Below are 23,333 nucleotides of genomic sequence, written 5' to 3' on the forward strand. Positions count from 1 at the left end.
AAAAGGTCCTCCAAGGCCGAGAAGAAAGCTTGTTGACATGTCGTGGGGTTGTTAACCAACGTCATAAAACAATATGTGTACTGACTGTTTAATGAGAAAATATTTGTTCTGTAAACCTTCATCTAAAGTACCATAAAAAAAACAAAAATAAAAAAAATTACAGCCTTGGAAACCCTATGGGGCAGTCCTAGTCTGTCATATAGGGTCACTGTGAGTTGGAATCAACTCGATGACACACAACAATAATAAAGCAAGCATATCCCAGCTAGACTGGAAGAGAGAGAGAGACAGGAAAAAAGTAAAATCAATTCCCAACATCATTTTTCAGACATCTGTACCCTTTTAGGAGCCCTGGTGGAGCAGTGGTTAAGAGATGGGCTGCTAACCAAAAGGTCGGCAGTTCGAATCCACCAGTCACTCCTTGGAAACCCTATGGGGCAGTTCTACTCTATCCTATAGTGTCTCTATGAGTCAGAATCAACTTGACGGCAAACGGGTTTGGTTTTTGGTTTGATACCCTTTGAGCCCTGGTGGCACAGTGGTTAAGCGCTTGGCTGCCAACCAAAAGGTTGGCGGTTCAAATCACCTAGCAGTTCCATGGGAGAAAGACTTGGTGATCTACTTCTGTAAAGATTACAGCCTAGGAAACTCTACGGGGCAGTTCTACCCTGTCACATAGGGTCGCTATGAGTCAAAATCCACTCAACAGCACCAAACAACAACAACATACACTTACATCCTAATAACAACATATCCTATAGTCATCATATCCTAATAGCTCTGGATCAATAATAAACTTCAACATTTACAGAACACTTTACAAAGCACTAACAATCATCAATAAGTACGTGAAAACATGCTCAACATTGTTAGTCGTTTGGGAAATACAAATCAAATCCACAACGGGATACCACTTCATACCCACTAGAATGGCTAATATTTTTTAAAAATGGAAAATAACAAGTATTGGTAAAGATGTGGAGAAACTAGAACCCTCCCTAGTGTATCGCTGGTGGGAATGGAAAATGTTGCAGTCGATGTAGAAAACAGTTTGGTAGTTCCTCAAAAAGTTAAGCACAGAATTACCACATGACCCAACAATTCCACTCCTAGGCATATACCCAAAACAACTGAAAGCAGAGACTCAGGCAGGTACTTGTACAACAATGATTATAACAGTACTATTCACAATAGCCAAAAGGTGGAAACAATCCAAGTGTTCATCAATGCATGAATGAACAAAATTTGGTATATCTATAAACTGGAATATTATTCTGCCATAAAAAATGAAGCTCTAATACATGCAACAACATGGATGAACCTTGAAAACATTAAGCTAAGTAAAATAAGCCAGACAAAAAAGGACAAATATTGCATGATTCTATTTATATGAAATATCTAGAATAGACAAATTATTTATAGAGACAGAAAGATTAGAGGTTAGCAGCGGCTGGGGGGAAGGGAGAATAGGGAGTTATTGCTCAATTGGTACTGAGTTTCTTTTTGGAGTGATGAAAGGGTTTTGGAGGTAGATGATGCTGGTTGCAGAACATGGTGAATGGAATTAATGTCACTGAATTGTACACTTAAAAATGGTTAAAATAGCAAGTTTTATGTTATATATCGTTAACCACAATAAAAAAAATTTTTAAAGCACACATAATTAAATTACCAGTTGCCATCGAGTCAATTCTGACTCAAGCAACCCCACGTGTGTCAGAGTAGAACCGTGCTATACAGGGTTTTCAATGGCTGATTTTTCTGAAGTAGATCGTCAGGGCTTTCTTCCAAGACACCTCTGGGTGGACTCGAACCTCCAACCTTTTGGTTAGCAGTGGAGCACATTAACCATTTGCACCACCCAGGGACTACAATTAAATTAGGTAGTACAAATTATAGCTGTACCAGTATTTAATGGAGAGGAATCACTGAGGGTTGCCAGAATGCCTTCATGAGGAAGGTAGCACTTAAATGGGCTCACTTAAATGGGCTCTGAATTACAGATAGGATCTGAATTAGCAGAAGGAAAAGCCATGCAAGCTGAGGAACAATCTAAACACCTTTCCTTCTACCCCACCTCTTCCTATTTACATCTTAGTTAATTCTCCAGCCAATACTATCTCCTTCAAGAAGGCTTCTCAATTACTTCACTATCTAATGCCTACTCTCTTCTCTGAGCTTCTCATACAATTACTATCTATAACACTCATTCTGGTACTTAGTCATTCCACATGATAGACTTTATTCAACTTGACCTCTTCAACCTGATTACAGACTCATAAGAGAGCAATATGTCTCTACTTTCTTGGTATTCTCCAAAGCACATAGTAAGCACTGAATAAATATTTGTTAAATTGAACTCAATTCAGCAGTCATTGCTGCTTTCAATCATTTAAAAAGGCATTGATCAAAACATTGTTCCTTAACTTACCGGGCATCTCCTTTGGAAAGATTAGTATTTACAGGATAAAGAATAACCTTGTTTGTATCTACATCCACCACACATTTGGTATGCAAGTCAATTTCTGTGGATGAAAAACAGGAAAAATAGTCATTTTTAAAAGTAATTTATTTCAGAAAACGCATTTGACAAAAATGCAACACAGTTTCAGGATAAAAACACTCAACAAACTAGGAACAGTAGGGAAGTTCCTCAATCCGATAAAGGGCATCCACAAAACCCCACAGTTTACATCATATATAAGTGAAAGACTGAACAGCTTTCCCCCTAAGATCAAGAATAAGACAAGGATATCTACTCTTCCCACTTCTATTGAACACTGTACTGGAGTTTCTAGCCAGTGCAGTTAGGCATGAAAAATAAATAAAAAGCATCCACATAGGACAGGAAGAAGTAATAATGGCTGTATTTGCAGATAATATGATTTTGTACATACGAAATCCACTAAAAAATGATTAGACTAAACAAATTCTGCAAGGATGCAGGACACAAGATCCATATATAAAAATCAATTGTATTTCTATACACTTGTAATGTATAATCCAAAACTGAAATTAAGAAAATAATTCTATTTGCAATAGCATCCAAAAGAATAAAATATTTACGAATATATTTAATAAAAAATACAAGACTTATAAACTGAAAATTAAAAAATGTTGTTGAAAGAAACTGAAGTCCTAAATAAATGAAAAGACATGTTCATAAATTGAAAAAATTAATATTGTTAAAATAGCAATACTCTCTCAAATTAATCTGTAAGATTCAACACAATCTCTATCAAAATCCCAGCTGTCTCTTCGGCAAAAATTGGCACGATGATTCTAAAACTCATATGGAAATACAAGAGACCCAAAACAATCTTGAAAATGAAGAACCAAGTAGGAGGACTCACGCTTCTCAATTTCAAAACTTACTACAAAGCTACAATAATCAAAAGAGTATGGGACGAACATAAGGATAGACATACAGAACAGTGGAATAGAATTGAGAGTCCAGAAATAAACTGTCACATTTATGGTCAATTTTCAAAAGGATACTAAGACAATTCAATGAGGAAAGTATAGTCTTTTCAACAAATGGTGCTGGGACAACTAGATCTCCACATGCCAGAATGAAATCTGACCCCTTCCTAACATCATACACATAAAATAACTCAAAATGGATCATAGATAGAAATGTAAGAGCTAAAATTATTAGAAGAAAATATAAGCATGAATCTTGGTGACTTTGGGTTATGCAAAGCGTTCTTAGATATGACACCACAAATACAAGCAACAAAAGAAAAAATAGATAAATTGAACTTCATCAAAATTAAAAACTTTTGTGCTTCCAAGGACACCACCAAGGGAGTGAAAAGGTAACCACAGAATGGAAGAAAAGTTTTACAAATCATATATCTAACAAGGTATTTGTATTTGTAATATATAAAGAACATTTACAACCCAAAAATAAAAAGACAAATAATCCAATTAAAAACATCATGTTAAATAAAGAAGTCAGTCACAAAAGACCACATATTATATTCAGGCAGTCCCCAGGTTACAAGTGACCGACTTATGTAAGCCCTGAAGTTATCAACCAATCCCCATAATGCTGATTATATTAAAAATTTGAGGTAAATACAATGGTTTGTGATAACAAAGAGGTGCTACTTTGCAATGTGCATCGAAACATTATTATTATTATTATTGTATTATTATGTTAAAGACATTTTAGTGTATCTGGAAGTGTTTCTTTAATGGTTTTATGCATCGAAAGTACACTACATACTATATACTAACTCAAACATTTGACTAACTGATGTTAGAAATGAACCATAAGTAATTGTTCAACTTATGTACAAATTTGACTTAAAGACAGACTTAGGAACTGAACTCGTTTGTAATTCAGGCACTGCCTGTAATTCCATTTATTTGGAATGTACAGAATAGGCAAATCCAGAGAGTCAGAAAATAGATTAGTGGTTGCCTAGGGCTGGGTGGCTGTGAGGAAATGGGAAATGACTGCTAATGGATACAGGTTTCTTTTTGGGATGATGAAATGTTTTAAAATTAATTGTGCTGACAGTTATACAACTTTGTGAACATAATAAAAATGAATAAATTGGGTGACTTGCAAGGTAATTGAATTACATCTCAATAAAGCTGTTAAAAATATAGGTTATATCATGTTTATGTGCTCGTATTTTTATATTCTTATATTTTTCTAACTCAAAGTATAAATCTTTCTGTTTGCCTTATCTCCACTTCCAAAAGATAACCTCTATGGAAAGAAGCCGTACTACGCTTGAGTCATTTTTTATTTCCCAAAGAACCTTGGCCAAATGTCAATGACATATCCATTACTACTTAAGAGTATTTCCACTGCCAGGAAAGGTAATTTTTTTTTTTTTTTCTATTTAACTTGCATAACTTTAACAAATATAAAAAACAAAGCAACAACCAAAAGACCAAACTTTCCTCCCTGTGCCTGCTACAACTTAATTTTTTAGTTAGGTATTCTACGTTTATTCTCAAAGAATATTCTAGAAGTAGAAGAAGTTAGTGGTCTTTCTTTTAGCCAATACATTTTTCCAGCCAAGAGAATTAAAAGTAAAACATCAGAGCTATGTTTTATCTAATTATGGACAAAACCAAACCCGTTGCCATCGAGTCGATTCCAACTCATAGCAACCCTATACAACAAAGTAGAACTGCCCCAAAGGCTTCCAAGGCTATAATCTTTTTTCTTTTTTAATCTTATTGTGCTTTAGGTGAAAGTTCACATAGCAATTTCGGTTCCCACTTAACAATTTTTTTTAAATTTTTTTTATTGTTGTAGTTTAAATGAAGTTTACATTTCAAGTTAGTCTCCCATACAAAAATTTATACATACGTCGTTATGTGACCCTAATTGCTCTCCCCATACTACGACAGCACACTTCTCCTTTCCACCCCCGATTCCCCATGTCCGTTCAAGCAGTTCCTGACCCTCTCTGCCTTCCCATCTCACCTCCAGACAGAAGCTGCCCGTTTAGTCTCTTGTATCTACTTGAATTAAGAGACACCCCTCACAAGTTATCACTTTATGTTCCACAGTCCAGTCAATCCCTGTCTGAAGAATTGGCCTCGGAAACTGTTTCAGTTTTGGGCTGATAGAGAATCCACGGGCCATGCTTTCCGGGGTTCCTCCAGTCTCAGTCAAACCATTAAGTCTGGTCTTCTTACTAGAGTTTGAGTCCTGCACCCTACCTTTCTCCTGCTCCATCAGGGACTCTCTCTTGTGTTCCCTGTCAGGGCAGTCATTGGTGGTAGCCGGGAACCATCTAGTTCTTCTGGTCTCAGGCTGATGAAGTCTCTGGTTTACGTGGCCCTTTCTGTCTCTTGGGCTAATACTCTCCTTGTGTCTTTGGTATTCTTCATTCTCCTTTAGTCCAGGTGGTTGGGACCAATTGATGCATCTTAGATGGCCGCTTGCAAGCTTTTAACACCCCAGACGCTGCTCACCAAAGTAGGACGCACAACATTTTCTTAATGAGCTTTGTTATGCCAGTTGACCTAGATGTCCCCTGAAAGCATGGTCTCTAGACCCCTACCCCTGCTACTCTGTCTCTCAAAGTGTTTGACTGTATTCAGGAAACTTCTTAGCTTTGGTTTCCCACATAACAATTTTTATACAACTTGTTCCATGACACTGGTTACATTTTTCACAATGTGTTAACATTCTCATTATCTCCATTCTTTTTGTGCTATTTCCATTGATCTAGATTCCCTGTCCCTCCTGAGTTTATCATCTTTGTTTTAGGGTAAATGTTGACAATTTGGTCTTATACAGTTGATTATTTAAGGGAGCACAGTATTCACAGATGATATTGTTTACTCTATAAGCTAATCTATTATTTGGAAGAAAGGTGACTATCGGGAGTGGCTTCAGTTCCAAGTTCAAGGGGCATTTTAGGGGAATAGTCTCAGGGGTTCCTCTAGTCTCTATTGGTCCAGTAAGTCTGGTCAAAGGTTGTAATCTTTATGAAAGCAGACTGTCACATCTTTCTCCGGCAGAGCGGAGAGTGGATTCTAACTGCGACCTTTCTGTTAGCAGCCGAGCGCTCAACCACTGCGCCATGAGGGCTCCTTAACCCAAAAAGGCAAACGTTCTACTATGATGAACTAGCATTAACATCTATTTCTAGAATATCACAGAAATGCTACAAGAAACTCTCAGCCACACTACAAAACCTTTTCATGCATGCAATTTTACTCCTTCCCTTCCTTAGGCCCAGATCACAAGAAAGTGTGCAATCATTATACTTTGTTAATACTACTGCTTAATGGTATCTGACTATATTGTATTGGCTGGCTTCTTACAGTCAACTCTATATTATCAACTCTCCGGAAATTCTACTGTGACTCAGAATCTATTATCTCACCACCCACCGCAAAGTTAGTTACTAGTTTCCTGCAAGAACATCTGATCTCAGCAGAGGAGCTGCATTTGTAGCACTATTTGCAGAAGTATACATCTAGAATGCTGTGCCTGAAAAACTAATCAACTATGTCCCCCACAATAGTACTTTACCTTCATCTCAAATGATGCTGAATAGAGAAGGGATCCAACATTTTCCTTCACAGCTCCCACCCCATTATGACTTCGCCATTATGTCCTAAAGACTGCAACACTTAAAATGTCCCTTACATCTAATAGCCTTTAAAGGTGGTCTTTAAAATACAAATACAAATATATTCACTTTTTTATCAGCTCAGTTTTTAATCAACAAATTTCCCACCTCCACCCTATGGATTGAACTGATTCAATGGCATGTAACAACTCCTCTACTGATTGATGGATAGATATTAAAAGAAGACTTTTCACAAGACTGCTTAGAATGTGGGAGGAACATCTATGAAGCACACACAAGCAAATAAAAGCAGTGAGAGTAGAAGAGAGTTGAAGGGTCAGATCTATGAAAAGCATTTTCATATAAAATTTTATAGCTGGTGTACCATCAAATGTTACTAGCTAGTTGAAGCAAATTTAAGTGCTACAAAATTCTAAATATGGCATACTCTTCACTAACAAAATTCCTGCTCTATAGTGCTCAGAAAGCAAAGCAGTGTAAATTAAATCTTAAATTTAATCTGGAGAAGAAACAAATACCCCTCCCCCTCCAAAAAAAACCAAGATAAATACCCTCTTGGTTTGGAACAATACTCAGATTAAAAAGATCTAAATTTAGCTGCTATGACTGACTTTGTAAAAATAGCACTAAATACCGATTATTACAATAAGTAACACATGGACAAAAGTTAATTCACAGTGAAGACTAAAATAATAAGATTGGGATTTAACTAGTATATGTCTGAAAACCAATAAAAAATCAGAGCGATCTTAAAGTTAATGGCACTGTAAGTTTATGTCATGACTAATCCAGCTTTATAGTACTCAGAATCAGAAATGTTAACTGGGAATTTCATTGCCTAGAACCTTGCTTTAATGTATCCATGAGTCCTTAAAAAAAAAAAAATTTACTCCACTAACATTAAAGATCCTATAACATCTCCCAAACATGATCCTTTTCCAGATCAAATCTCTCAAGATGACTATTAAAATATCAACAGCTGACAACTCAGCTTATTCAGCCAGCAAATTAGTCACCTTGTAAAAGTGAACAACAATTTAAAACAAGTCTTTCTTCAATGAACAAATCAGCTATGACTCTCTCTCCAATGACATCATAGTAAAATCTGGGCAGGCCCTAGGAAGCTCCCAATACATAATTTATGCTCTATCTGAGGAAATGCATCATTCTCGGTGTGAACAAAATCATTCTGAGTTGCTCATTTAATAATCTGCATTTCTAATTCTCAATATTACTTTCAAAGCAAATCTACTACTCAGAAATACAGATGTATCTCACTTTACCTACGGCACATCTCTAAAAAGTTACCTATAACTTACTCTTAAATTCACCAGAGTCCATTTTTAAACAGAAAATAGTAAATTATTTGTTAGATTAACTTTTTAATTAAATTGCAAAGTTTGCATGCTATATATGGTACTATTTTCATCTAATTTGTGTCACATATTCAATACTTTTACATGTCTATACATCTTCACATAAATAAAACAGTCATTACTAATACTTCACATATATAGGACCTGTTTTCCCAACTGGAAAATAATATTCTTATTAGAAGAACAGGGAATATGACTTATACTTCTTCACCATAAATTCATGGATTAGGACTCCCTTGTTTATTGAGGTCCACTGTTAAACACCTGCTGTCAAGCTAATTCTGACTCATGGCAACCCCACATGTGTCTGAGTAGAACTGTGCTCCAGAGGGTTTTCAATGGCTGGTTTATTGGAAGTAGATCATCAGGCCTTTCTTTCTCTGAGTGGACTCAAACCACCAATCAAAATCATTTTAGTTAGCTGCCAATCATTAACTACCCAGGGACTCCTGAGGTCCACTGAGCCAGGCAGAAAAGAAAAAATTAGGTGATGCCACATAGATAAAAAGCAAAGTGGTTTTTTTGCTTTCTAAAAAGAGAGATATCAAAGGTCTTAATCATTTATTTTTACAACATGAAAATATTCTCTATAAATAAAAGATAAAATAGAACTGAGCTTTAATGTGGCTAATTAAAGTAAATACTGAAGGAAGGAAGAAAGATACAAAACAGGATGCCAGATAAGGAGAAGAAAGGTTACAGTGTGAAAAGCCTTAAAATAATCTTATGTGGCCTAAAATATAAAATGTTCGTCATCAAGAAATAATTTACTTTTGCAACAATAACAACAACAACAAAAAAAACGGAGAGGGGAGACCCTACAGATGTTGATACTAATTATATATAACGTTGATTCTAATCAATCACCTCATGAGATTAGTTCTCTTGGTTTGGGGGCTTAGGGTCGTGGTCTTGTGGGACAATACAGTAAATTTGCATAATATGGTTCCTAAAGTTTATGTTCTACCTTTCATTATGGTGAGTAGTGTCTGGGGTCTTAAAAGCTAACAAGTGGCCATCTAAGACACAACTATTGGTCTTTATTCATCTTGAACAAAAGAGAAACAAGGAAGCTCAAGAATCAGAGAAGTTACTGAACTACAGGACGAACTGTCCACATGAACCACTGCCTCCTCCACCTTGAGATAAGAACTAGATGGTGCCTATCACTACTGAATGTTCTGATCAGGAATAGATCAGAGAAATCATGATAAAAAGGGAGAAAAACGTGGAACAGAACTTCAAGTTCTTATAGAATGCAGACTTACTAGACCTAGGAGTCTAGAGGAATCCCTTAGACTATGGCCTTGAGTTGCTTTTCAAATCTTGAATTGAAACTATACCCTGAAATCACCTTTAAACTAAGTAACAGTTTAACCCAAAGAGTAAGGATTGTCATCCTTGAGTGTTGCATTATTTAAAAAAAAATAATCTATATAAGACCAAAGGGTCAACAGCTATTTTAGAGCATAGATGAGAAGGTTGGAGGGCTCGGAGATTAAGTAAATAGAAGTGAAACAACTAGAACAGAAATAATGAGAAAGTTGACACAATGTGAAGAATTTAACCAATGTCACTGATCATTATGTTTAGAAACTGTGGAACAGGAGCAGGTTTTGCTGTGTATATTCTCACCAAAGATAAAATTAATTATGAGTGGATACACAGGTAGATATGTATAATGAATAGGTGTGGGAGGGCATATGGGAGTACACCCACATGCATATATAGGTTTGACTATGGATATTTCTACATACATATTTGTATGTGCTGCATGTATACTTATATATACAATCGAGTACACAGGGGGCACAGTCACGGAAACAGCCTAGAGGTATCCAAACATCTAGTGGGACTGAGTTACTGGGCTTGAAGGCTAAGCACCATAGTCTCAGGGGATATCTAGGTCAACTGGCATAATATAGTTCATAAAGAAAACAGTCTACATCCTAGTTTACTGAGTGGTGTCTGGGGTCTTAAAAGCTTGTGAGCAGCCTTCTAAGATACAACTATTGGTCTCCTTCCATACAGAGCGAAGAAGAGTGAAGAAAACCAAAGACTCAAGGAAACAATTAGTCCAAAGAACTAATGAACCACAGGAACCACAACTTCCATCATCCAGAGACCAAAAGAATTAGATGGTGCTCAGCTACCACTACCGACTACTCTAACCAGGATCACAATAGAAGGTCCCGGTTAGAGTGAGGGGAAAAAATACATAGGACAAAATTCAAATTCATAAAAAAGACCAGATTTACTGGTCTGAGAGAGAGTGAAGGAACCCCCGAGACTACAGCCCTTAGACACCCTTCTAACTTGGAACTGAAGCCATTCCCAAAGATCACCTTTCAGCCAAATAATAGACCAAAGTGTGGGGGGTGGGGGGAAACATTGCCTTTGAGTCCATTTCAACTCAAAGCGACCCTATAGGACAGAGTAGAACTGCCCCGTAGGGTTTCCAAGGAGTGGCTGGTGGATTTGAATTGCCAATCTTTTGGTCAGCAGCTGAGCTCTTAACCACTGCCACCAGGGCTCCAAATAACAGACAAGCCTATAAATAAACAATAATATACATGAAGAAAGTGCTCCTTAGAACAATTATCTACATGAGACCAAAAGGACAACATATGCCCAAAAGCAAAGATGAGAAGGCAGGAAGGGGAAGGAAAAATGGACAAATGGAAATGGGGAACTCAGGCTGGTAATGGGAGGAAAGCTGACAGACTGCAATCAATGTCATGGAACAATTTGTGCATAACAACTGAACGGGAAACTAATTTGTCCCAAAGCTTCAGCTAAAGAACAACAAAAATAAATAAATAAATAAATTTTTAAAAAAGAAATATTTACTTATCAACCATAGACAACTAAAAAATAGATATTTAAAAACCTATAACGCAGGGAACGCAAAACCAAAATAATCTTATAATCTAGAAAAACAAAGTTGGAAGACTCACATTTCATGATTTCAAAACTCATTACAAGCTACGGTAATCAAGACAGTGAGCTGCTAGCGGAAGAACAGAAATATAAATTTACGGAATAGAATTCAGAGTCTAGAAATAAACTCCTGTATTTATGGTTAATTTTCAAGAAGGGTACCAAGACAATTAATTTAATGGGCAAAGAACTGTCTTTCCAACAAATGGTGCTGAGGCAACTAGATATCCACAAGCAAAAGAATTAATTGGACTTTGCCTCACACCATACATAAAAATTAACTCAAAATAGATCAAAGACCTAAACATAAGAGCTAAAACTATAAAATTCTTAGGCATAAATCTGAGCCACCTCGGGTTAGGTAATGATTTCTGAGATATGACACTAAAAGCACAAGCAACATAAGAAAAAAATGATAAATAGGACTTCATCAAAATTAAAAACTTTCATGCTTCCAAGGACACCATCAAGAGAGTGAAAAAGCAACCCACAGAATGGGAGAAAATATCTGCAAATTATATATCTGATAAGTGCTGGAAGTGCTCACTCATCTATGCCAAGAAATTTGGAAAACATCTACCTGGCCAACCAACTGGAAGAGATCCATGTTTGTGCCTATTCCCAAGAAAGGTGATCCAACCAAATGTGGAAATTATCAAACGATATCATTAATATCACACGCAAGTAAAATTTTGCTAAAGATCATTCAAAAGCAGCTGCAGCAGTATGTCAACAGGGAACTGCCAGAAATTCAGGCCGGATTCACAAGAGGATGTGGAACCAGGGATATCATTGCTGATGTCAGACAGATCCTGGCTGAAAGCAGAGAATACCAGAAAGATATTTACATGTGTTTTATTGACTATGCAAATGCATTCAATTGTGTGGATCATAACAAATTATGGATAACACTGGGAAGAATGGGAATTCCTGAACATTTAATTGAGCTCATGAGGAATCTGTACACAGATCGAGAGGCAGTTGTTCGGACAGAACAAGGGAATACTGCGTGGTTTAAAGTCAGGAAAGGTGTATGTCAAGGTTGCATCCTTTCACCATACGTATTCAATCTGTATGCTGAGCAAATAATCCGAAAAGCTGGAGTACATGAAGAAGAAAGGGGCATCAGGATTGGAGGAAGACTCATTAACAACCTGCAATATGCAGATGACACAACTTTGCTTAGTGAAAGTAAAGAGGACTTGAAGCACTTACTGGTAAAGATCAAAGACCACAGCCTTCAATATGGATTACACCTTAACATAAAGAAAACAAAAATCCTCACAACTGGACCAATAAGCAACATCCTGATAAACAGACAAAAGACTGAAGTTGTCAAGGATTTCATTTTACTGGATCCACAATGAACACCCATGGAAGCAGCAGTCAGGAAATCAAAAGACACACTGCATTGAGCAAATCTGCTGCAAAAGACCTCTTTAAAGTGTTGAAAAGCAAAGATGTTACCTTGAAGACTAAAGTGCACCTGATCCAAGCCATGGTATTTTCAATTGCATCATCTGCATGCGAAAGCTGGACAATGAATAAGGAAGACCGAAGAAGAATTGACGCCTTTGAATTGTGGTGTTGGTGAAGAATATTCAGCATACCATGGACGGCCAAAAGAACAAACAAATCTGTCTTGGAAGAAGTACAACCAGAATGCTCCTTAGAAGGAAAGATGGTGAGATTACGTCTTACATACTTCGGACATGTTGTCAGGCGGGATCAGTCCCTGGAGAAGGACACCATGCTTGGTAAAGTACAGGGTCAGCAAAAAAGAAGACCCTCAACAAGATGGACTGACACAGTGGCTGCAACAATGGGCTCAAGCGTAACAACAATTGTAAGCATGGCGCAGGATGGGGCAGTGTTTCGTTCTAGTGGTGCATGGGGTCTCTATGAGCAGGAACCGACGTGACGGCACCTAACAACAACAACAACAACATATCTGATAAGGGACTAGCATCCACAATACATAAACTCTTACTGTACGTACCTGCTGCCACCAAATTGATGACGACTCATAGCAACCTACAGAACAGAGTAGAACTGCCCCATAGGGTTTCTTACAACTCAATTTAAAAAAAAAAAAAACACTAATAACCAAATTTTAAAAATAAAAGGATTTGAATAGACATTTCTCAAAAAGAGATATACAAATAACCAATACACACAGGAAAAATGTTTAACATCATTAACCATCAGAGAAATGCAAATCAAAGCCTCAGTAAGATATCACTTCACTCCCACGAACAAACTAAAAACCAAAAACTGTCAAGTCAACTCCAAATCATGGTGATCCCATGTGTGTCAGAGTAGAACTGTGCTCCATAGGGTTTTCAATGGCTGATTTTTCAGAAATACATCACCAGGCCTTTCTTCCTAGATGTCTGTAGGTGGACTCAAACCTCCAACCTTTTGGTTAGCAGCCAAGTACATTAACTGTACCACCCAGGGACTCTCACTCCCACTAGGATGGCTATCATCAGAAAAACAGAAAATAACAAGTATTGGTGACAATGTGGGAAAACTGGAACCCACATCCACTGCTGGTATGAATATAAAATGGTACAGCTGCTGTAGAAAACAGTTTGATAGTTCTTCAAAAAGTTAAACATAGAATTACCATATGACCCAGAAATTCCATTCCTAGTTATTTACCAAAAAGAATTGAAAGCAGAGACTCAAAAAGATACTTGTAAACCAATTCGTTGCAGCTTTATTCACAATACCCAAAGGTGAAAACAATCCAAATGTTCACCAACGGATGAATGGATTTAAAAAAAAAATGTGGTATATAAATACAATGGAATATTATTCAGCGATAAAGAGAAATGAAGTTCTGATACATGCTACAACATGAATGAACCTTGAAAACATTATGCTAAGTGAAGTAAGTCAGACACATAAGGACAAATATTGCATGACCCCATTTATATAAAATATCTAGAATAGGCAAGTACATAGAGACCAGTTTATCAGTGGTTACCAGAGGAAGGGGGGAGGGGGAATGGGACTTACTGCTTCAGGGGTACTGAGTTTCTGATAAAGGTGATGAAAAAAAAAATTAGAAATGGAAACTGGGATGGTTACACAACATGGTGAATATAATTAACGTCACTGCACTGGTTCTGTAAAAATAGTTGAAATGGGGGAAAAGAGAGCACAATAACAAGTGCTGGCAAGATGTGAAGAAACTAGAACCTTAAACATTGTGGTGGGAATGTAAAATGGTACCACCACTTTGGAAACCAGTCATCAGTTTCTCAAAAGTTAAACAGAGAGTTACCATGTTGTTGTTGTTGTTAGGTGCTGTCGAGCCGATTCCAACTCACAGCGACCCTATAGGACAGCACAAAACTTTCCCATAGGGTTTCCAAGGAGCAGCTGGTGGATTTGAACCACCAACCTTTTGGTTAGCAGCCAAACTCTTAACTACTACGCCACTGGGGCTCCAGTCACCAAATGACCCAGCAATTCCACATCTAGGTACAGAATCAAGAGAAATAAAAATATATGTTCACACAACAACTCCTAAAAAAATATTCATAGCAGTACTATTCATAATGGTCAAAAAATGGAAACAACACAAATGTCCATCAACTGATGAATGTATAAACAAAATGTGGCAAAGCCATATAATGGAGTATTATTCAGCTATAAAAATGAATGAAATATTGATTTATGCTACAACATGGATGAACCTTGAATACATTGCCAAGTGAAAGAATCGAAAACACAAAAGGCTGCATGTTATATGATTCCATTTATACAAATATATGAAATGTCCAGAATAGGCAAATCCATAGACAGAAAGTAGATCAGTGGTTGCTGGGGCAGGGGGAAGGGGAAAGGAAGAAGTGACTCTGCTAATGGGTACCGGTTTATCTTTGGGGTAATGAAAATGTTGTATAATTAGATAGTGGTGATGGCTGCACAACTCTGGGAATATACTAAACACCATTAACTATACACATTTGGTATGTGAACTACATCTCAAAAAAAAAAAAAGAAAAAAGAATAAATAGCTTAGAAGGAATGACCCCACTTCCCTCAAATAAATATAAAATAATTAGTGTATAGGTTAGTGTCCTTCAATCACCTTTTTAAACACTCACTACTCTGACGATCCCAGCTCACTCCATTCCCTTTATCCTCAGTTAATAACCTCATATTCTATCTCATCAAGAAAATCCTGAGTAGTGGTGTGAACTATTTCAACTTCCTCATCGCCCTACCACCCACTAATTTTTCAACATCTTTAAACCCTTAAGCCTACTAAAGATTAACCCCTCCAAACATCTCATGATCTTATCCTTACCGGTCTCCTCCAAAACACTGCCATTACAGGTAGTCCTCAACTCACAATGTATTTGAGTTATGACTAACTACACTCAAAACCAACCATCTGGTTTTTTGTTGTTGTTTTTTTTTTAACATCTTATTATTAGTAATACATACTGCATACAATGTTGCAGCAGGTAATCTGCTGATGTTATCATTCTCAGACGTTCACTTGCAGATGTTCAAAGACAAAGATTAAATTTATAAAGATACTGATAAGAAAAGCAATAATAATGAAAACTAAAAAAAAAAGAGGTGTTTGACTTACATCAGAATCGACCTATGATGGAGTTGTCAGAACTGAACCCTACCATAAATCGGGGACTACCTGTGTAATAATTATCCTTCCTCTCATAGTTCTTAAATTTCCCTCCCTATTGTCTCTTTCTCTCCATCTATAACAAAGCTCAAACATCTCCTAGACTGAAAAAAAAAAAAAAAAAAAAAGGCTTGGTTCTAGTACACCTTTAGATACCATTATTTACCCTTACCTTCTTCACAGAGCTTCTTGAAAGAATATCCATGTACAATCACTGCCTCCATACTGGCACACCCACTCATCCTCAATCTACTGCCTTCACTCCAACACTAACTCACTCATTTAACTGAAATTATTCTTCTGAAAATTACCACTGACCACCATGATGTCAAATCCACAGAATACAATTCAGTATTATCACACTGGCTATTCCTGTGATAGCTAACGACTGACTATTCTTTCTTTGACATTTTTACTCTCTGAGCTTCCACAACATTACCTTCACCTAATTCTCCTTATGTTTCTCTTCTTGGCCGCTGTGGTCTCCTCCTTCACACATCCATTAATTTAGTGTACTCCAGGATTCAGTTCTTAGCCCTTTGCTTTCCTTACCGTACAAATCTCATCAACACTCACAGTTTTAACTATTTTCTACCTATACTAATGGCTGTCAAATCTATATATCTCCAGTTCCTTAGTTTCAGGCTCACATGTATAACAGCCTTCTGGGATCCATCCACCTGACTGCATTCCAGATACCTCAAACTCAACAAGTCCTTTGGATTTATTGCAGGTATGCATAATATCGGAGCCCTGGTGACACAGTGGTTAAGAACTCAGCTGCTAACCAAAAGGTCGGCAGTTCAAATCCACCAGCTACTCCTTGGAAACCCTATGGCACAGTCCTACTCTGCCCTATAGGGTCACTATGAGTCAGAATTGACTCAACAGCAACAGGTATGCACAATAGCTTATTCATAATTGTAACAGCAGTGATTAGTATGGTATATGACATATGATAAGCACTGATTAATTAAACAATATCTTGAATATTTAGTTGAATGTCCAAGAATGGAACTCATTTCCCACACCTCTACCCTGAAACCACCTTCTTCTATACTTCTGATTCACATAATCATCCTCTGAAGACTCTGATCCACATTGTTCTATTCCTTCTTTAATAATCCACTTATCATCATTGCAGCATGTATGTATGTTCTTAAAACTGACTCACCTGGGTATCCTTTATTGCCAGTAAGACTGGTCAAAGATCATGATTTATGCTTCTAGTGTATCCTGCACCATCTTCAAAAATTATGTATTCTCAGGATTCTAAGGTTCTCTTTAAAGATCATCATATCCAATACAGTGTAAAGCACAGACTTTAAAGTCAGACAAAGTTAGGTGAAATTCAGGCTCCAAAGTACTGGTCTTGTAATTCTGGGAAAGTTACTTAACTTCATTGAGATTCTGTTAAATAGAAATTCTACAACTACCTTTCAAAATTTTGTTTGAAGCATGAAATGAGAGGGGGAAAAAAAAAGCACAGAACTCTGTAGGTCACAAACAGAAAGCTCTCAAACAGTAGCTATTATTTTTTTCTTCAATAAACACTTGTTGAACTCGATGAACTAATTAATACCATTTTTAAAGATATCTACAGCTTCTGACAGTTAAAAGTCCAATACCAATTAAATCATGGATTTATGTCCCATGGACCTGTTGGTTTTGCATAGATGTATACTATACTGCTAATCTTTACCAAGTTTTTTTAATAACATGCTCTCTTGAACACAAGGAAACCTGATTAGCAAGCATAGAAAGAGCAATAATGAATCCATTTTCACTGAATAAAACATCTCAATTAATCTGCATAACTTAATAGTTTTGTTAGTGGTTTCTTCTATCTTCAGAATTTAATAATTGGAAGTTAGATCATTAATCACTTTTTATAAGGGTGGGGGGGAGAATTAATGCTAACTTAAACAAGTTTTTATTTTATATTTACAAGCATGTACCCTCTTCTCCAAAAGCCCCTAGCCCTATGTATATAAATTCAAATTTCAGTCACTGAGTTGACATCAGAAACAAAAGAATGTTGTGAAAGATGTCTCATTCATTATTAGCATATCAAGCAGATGCTAGTAAAACAAGTATCTTCTGTTTTAGAAAATTATGTCAGAAATTTCCATCCACAGTCATCCACAGCTCCAACATCTGTCAGTCATCTCTTTGAGAAGAACCACAAATGGCCTCAGTGTCAAAAACACCTTCCTGTTCTCCTGTCTCACCATCTCCTAAGGATCACTTATTTCTTCACTGACTGTCAGGGTCTTCTAAGCTTCCCTCCACTCCCTCAGTTTTCCCTTGCCCTTTGATTTGCTACTGCTGACTTGATTTTGACTGGCCTCCTGACTGTTCTATTCACATGGCTTTATTCCCACCATGCACTTTTAAATGTTGCCCAGTTATGCCCTGAATCAGTCATCCACACCTAGGCTTTCGATCTTACTTTGAGATCTGGTAATCCTTCTCTTTCATGTCTCTAAGACTCACATAAAGTTCTAAAAAGCTAAACAGACTACATGAATCAGTCACCCCAAGACCACATTTCTGCACCTAGTTAGCATTCAGGGCTGCCTGCAATTCGGCCCTACCTTTCAAATCTTACCCTCTAGTCAACTTCACAGAGTCCTCCTTTCTGGCAGGCTAATCTTATTCTCTGCTACCTAAACTTGCTTTGCTCATTCTTGTCTCTGTGCCTTTGCTCTCAGGCCACACTTCCTCCTCAAAGAATCAATGCTCTCCTCTCCCCTCCCACCATTCACTCATTCAAATCATTAGCTTCCTCCCTCAAAGTTTAACCAAAAGCCTCCCTCCTCAGTGAAATATCCCCTAATCACTAGGTTTCTAGGGATCCTTCATTCCTCTAAATTCCTGTACTTCCCTATCACTCACTCATGGCACCTAGTAACTAGCAGACTGCTATAGTTGTTTACCTTTTAATCTTTTTACATGATAGTCGTTTCCTCATGGGCATGAACCATAAAGCACACTTTTAAAAATTCAATATTACAATACCAGAAAACATGAAGAGAAATGTTTTAGGAAAGAAAATTCCCCTAATAAGAACAATCATTTTTATTTTTTCATTTCTTTCTAGCCCTTGCCCATTTCTATACACATTTTTACATAATTATAGTCAAAATAGTAAATTCATTTACAGTTTACAATACAGTTTACAAAACTGTATAAATACATTATACAGCTACACAAAGTTTTACATTCTGCTTTTTCCACTAACATAAAAACATCTCCCTTAGTAATAAATTGTTTTGATCTTCATCATTTTCAATAGCTACTTAATAGTCTTTCCACTGAGATACTAGACCATGATTTACTGAAGCACTGACTTCTAACAGACATTATCATATGCTTCATCTTTCACTGCCTCAAGTACTGTAAAATACACAAAGTAAACTGTTAATAAATACTTGTTAAAATAAATTTATCTTCCATGCTCCCTAAAACCTGAATAATCAAGCTCACTGTTTTTCCCTACCTAGCTAAATTCCCAGTATAATTTCTGGTTCCATCACCTTAACCTAGGTACGTAGCAAAGGTATTTTCCAAACACTTTTTATATAGATTTGTTTATTTTTTATTAAATTAATCTTATACATAATTTACATGTAGGAAGTCCCTTGAGGAATGGCAATAAGATCACATACTATCTAATATAAGCTAGACACCTGGCAGACATTCAATAAATGTTCATTTATCTACTAAATTTTTTTTTAGCTACATAAAGTTATAAAACATCAAATTCCTGCAAAGGAGAGTGTGTTGATCTTACTAGTACTGTCAATTATGCTTGTAAAACTTTCACTTCACTTAATAATTAGTTAGTAATGTATGACCAAGTATTCTTTGCAGTACATGGAAGAATACACAAGAGTTATCTGGTGAGTTGTACAAGTCCAAAAGATAACATTAAAAGACAAACAAAATCTACAACTAGAACTTCAGGATCTCATGACAGAAGTTTCCCCTTTTTCTTAAGTTCATATTTCAGATGAAAAGAAAAAATAAAGGTTGTGATATTAAAACTATGTAAAATTACGTATGTATGTGAACACAAACTGGAATGGAAATAAGATGAGAGTTATTTGTTAGGATGGAACGATGTAGATTTTTTCCTTCTTATTGTTTGTTTTGTTAGTATTATAATTTTAAACTATGTAACCATAAAAATATTCCTGATGAAAGCATATTCATTAGCCATTACAGCTCTTGCTATTATTGAATTAGGGCCTAGTACTTAATGTTAAAATAACTAAGTTTCCCAAGCCCACGTATAATTTACCAAAAAGACTGAAATATTCTTACTTCCATGATAAATGTTAAATAATAAACCAACCCACCACCTTAACACTAAAAATCCCTAAACACAAACACTGACTCACATGAAGAACTTAACAGTATACCAGGGGCTTCTTGCAATGAAAATACAGTGAAACCTATGAGAGGCTAGAACTCAATGGGACTGCTTTGTTTTTCCAGGTCTCGTAAGTTTTCCACCTTCGACAGGGTGCTTATCGCTCTCTGTAAGAATCCTATACCTCGTTTTAGTTTTGAGATTTCCTTCTCTGACAGGAAACACAGGTTCTGGCTTTCACAGGTTTTACTGTATATCCAAATTTTAGATTTGCGGCAAAAGGGTGATAAAGTGATTCAAATACCACAGTCTATATAGTAAAACTACATCACAGTAACCTATTATCATTTGTAAAGTGATTTCAATGGTTGCTTCCTGTACTAATATGCTAAGACAGAAATTAGAACTAAAAGCTTACTATTTGTCATTTTTATATGCTATTACATAATATATTAATTTTCCCAAAAGTAATTATTCAAAGTAATATGATTATTTTCAAAATTAATGGAAAAAATATGATCGTTTTAGCCTTTTAAACAAACTGTAGATAGCAATTTTTAAAAATCACTGTCTTTGGAATTCCACTACATTATATTCCATATTATCCGTTAGATTTATGTAAATACTTTATGATGTAATTAGAAATAAAACCAATTTTAATTATCTGTGGTAATCACTTTAAAAAGATTTTTAAGCAAAAAAGAAAATATCATGTCAGGAAATCTAAAGTCAGGTAAGAAATGGCACTAAATGAATTGAGGCAATTTTTACCACAAACAATGTACTTCTATTTATAAGGTGAAGTCCCTGGGTGGTGCAAATGGTTAATGCACTTGACTGCTAACCAAAAGGTTGAAGGTTCGAGCCCACCTACAGGTGCCTCAAAAGAAAGGCCTGGTGATCTACTGAAAAATCAACCACTGAAAACTCTATAGAGCACATTTCTACTCTGACACACAGGGGGTTGCCATGAGTTTCAAATGACTTGATGGCAACTGCTTTATTTATAAGGTAATAAAATCTATATACAACCCTTTATTTTAAAATGAGTTCAACCCAAGAAATAGCTAACATCCATTCCATAGCTAAATTACTCTAAGCATCCCTTGAAACTCTAATACTGACAAGTATTGCAATCTTATCAATAGTATTTTATAAACGGAAAGGGTAGCACTTCCTCTAAAAGATGAAAGAAACAGGGGGGAAGAGAAGGAAGGATTCTAATTACCTGACATGTCTTTTTGTGATGGTTGGTTAGCTGCCTCTTTTTTGCACTGAAATTTCCATATTTTTTGTGAAAAGAGAATTTTAAGAATGTGCTGGAATCGCCCTTTCAGAATCAATTCCCAGATAAACTGTGTTTTATTTAGCTGTTTTTTTCATCACTATGTGGTAATCAGCTTGAGGTTTATTAAAATTATAAAGATGCCTTAATATTTAGCAGAAGCTTTTGAAAACTTTCAGAGTTCATCCAAGTTAGTTCATTTTGTCAGCATGGAACTAGAAAGGAAAAGACTGAACCCAAAACATGTACCACCTGAGAACTTAATTTTAAGTTGTTTGGGAACTTAGGGAAAAACCCTTCTACATTACTAGACAGCCTTAAGCAGACCTAGCATTGCAGAAACAGCAGGGACAGGAGCACAAACCAACTCCAATAAGAGGACAGGTAGCTCAAACCATTGGTCAACTGGTTGATTTGTACATCTTAACACATACAAGAGAGCAAAGACAAGGAAAACTGGAAAACAACCTATAATTTCTCCATAGATATAACACTTGATTATGAACAAAGAAACTTCATAACAACTTAGAAATGATTCAGGTACTTATAAAGGATTCTGGTTAGTTAAGAGTCTGTCAACTGCAAAGTCATCTCCTGGGATTATCCTCAAAAAAAAAGTCTCCTTGTGGTCGAGTCTGACTCATGGCGACCCTATAGGACAGAAGGGAACTGCCTCATAGGGTTTCCAAGGAGCGGCTGGTGGATTCGAACTGCCAACCTTCTGGTTAGCAGCCAAACACTTAACCGTTGCGACACCAGGGCTCCGAGGTTATTCTAGTGCTCCAGATAATATAACGCAATAATGGAAGTGCTTTCAAATATATTCTCATTTAAATTACCCTGTCCTATCACGCTGCTACTAAGTATCAAAGCCAAGACACAGCCCACCCTCCTTTTCTGAGTTCCAGTTGGGGTTCTGTCGGCTCCATTTGACTGTCTAAAGATGACCTGAAATATGTTAGGCTTATCTACTTTCTCTACCCTCCCTACGGAATTAAGAGAATGTTTGAAAGATACAATTTCACAAGAATCTTGGCACTAAAACTATTTACTGTTCAGAGATGACGAATATGACTTCAAGCAAAAACAAAAATCTTAAATTAAAAAAAAAAGGCATCCCTTCAACCCAGCCCCAATAAAAGTATTTACAACTCTTTATCGCTGTTCAGGTTAAAGGGATATAAAATGAAAACCAAGGTAATGGACTTTGCACTTGAGTGCTTTCTCAGGAAAAGTAAACCAAATTTTCTCTTCCATTTTTCCTGCCGCGCCACAAAACTGCACCGTTGGGGAGACTCTGCCAGAGACCTAGGACCTCGGGGGACCCGACTGTCCCGTGACAGGCAGGAAGGAGTGAAGGCCCAAGGGGCGGGGGCCGCTCTGACAGCTGGTGAGGAACGAGCTGGGAGAGAGGGACCAGGAGACCGACAGAAGGCTGGAGGAAAGAGGAAGCGAGCCTGGGCGAAGGAAAAGAGCGCCTTCCTAAAAGGGCAGGGGGAGGCGAGAGGGCGAAAGGTCGCCAGGGGCGGGGCCGACAGGCGGAAGGGGCAGCGAGAAGGGCGGCCCGGCCCGGAACGCGGGGCCCCGCGGCGGCCCGGACCGGGCGGCAGGG

General features: G+C 36.9%; 1 protein-coding gene across 1 annotated transcript in view; it reads right to left on the reverse strand.

Annotated features, from left to right (window-relative positions):
- KIF13B (kinesin family member 13B) overlaps window positions 1-23,333 on the reverse strand; it is a 335,996-nt gene that overhangs the window by 312,267 nt on the left and 396 nt on the right. Inside the window, exon 2 of the mRNA XM_023736742.1 lies at window positions 2,432-2,525. Within this exon, the coding sequence (XP_023592510.1) occupies window positions 2,432-2,525 (94 nt within the window). The remainder of the gene's footprint in view (window positions 1-2,431; window positions 2,526-23,333) is intronic.

This window comes from Trichechus manatus, unplaced genomic scaffold (genome assembly GCF_000243295.1).
Source record: "Trichechus manatus latirostris isolate Lorelei unplaced genomic scaffold, TriManLat1.0 scaffold00091, whole genome shotgun sequence".
In the NCBI taxonomy this organism is placed as follows: domain Eukaryota; kingdom Metazoa; phylum Chordata; class Mammalia; order Sirenia; family Trichechidae; genus Trichechus; species Trichechus manatus.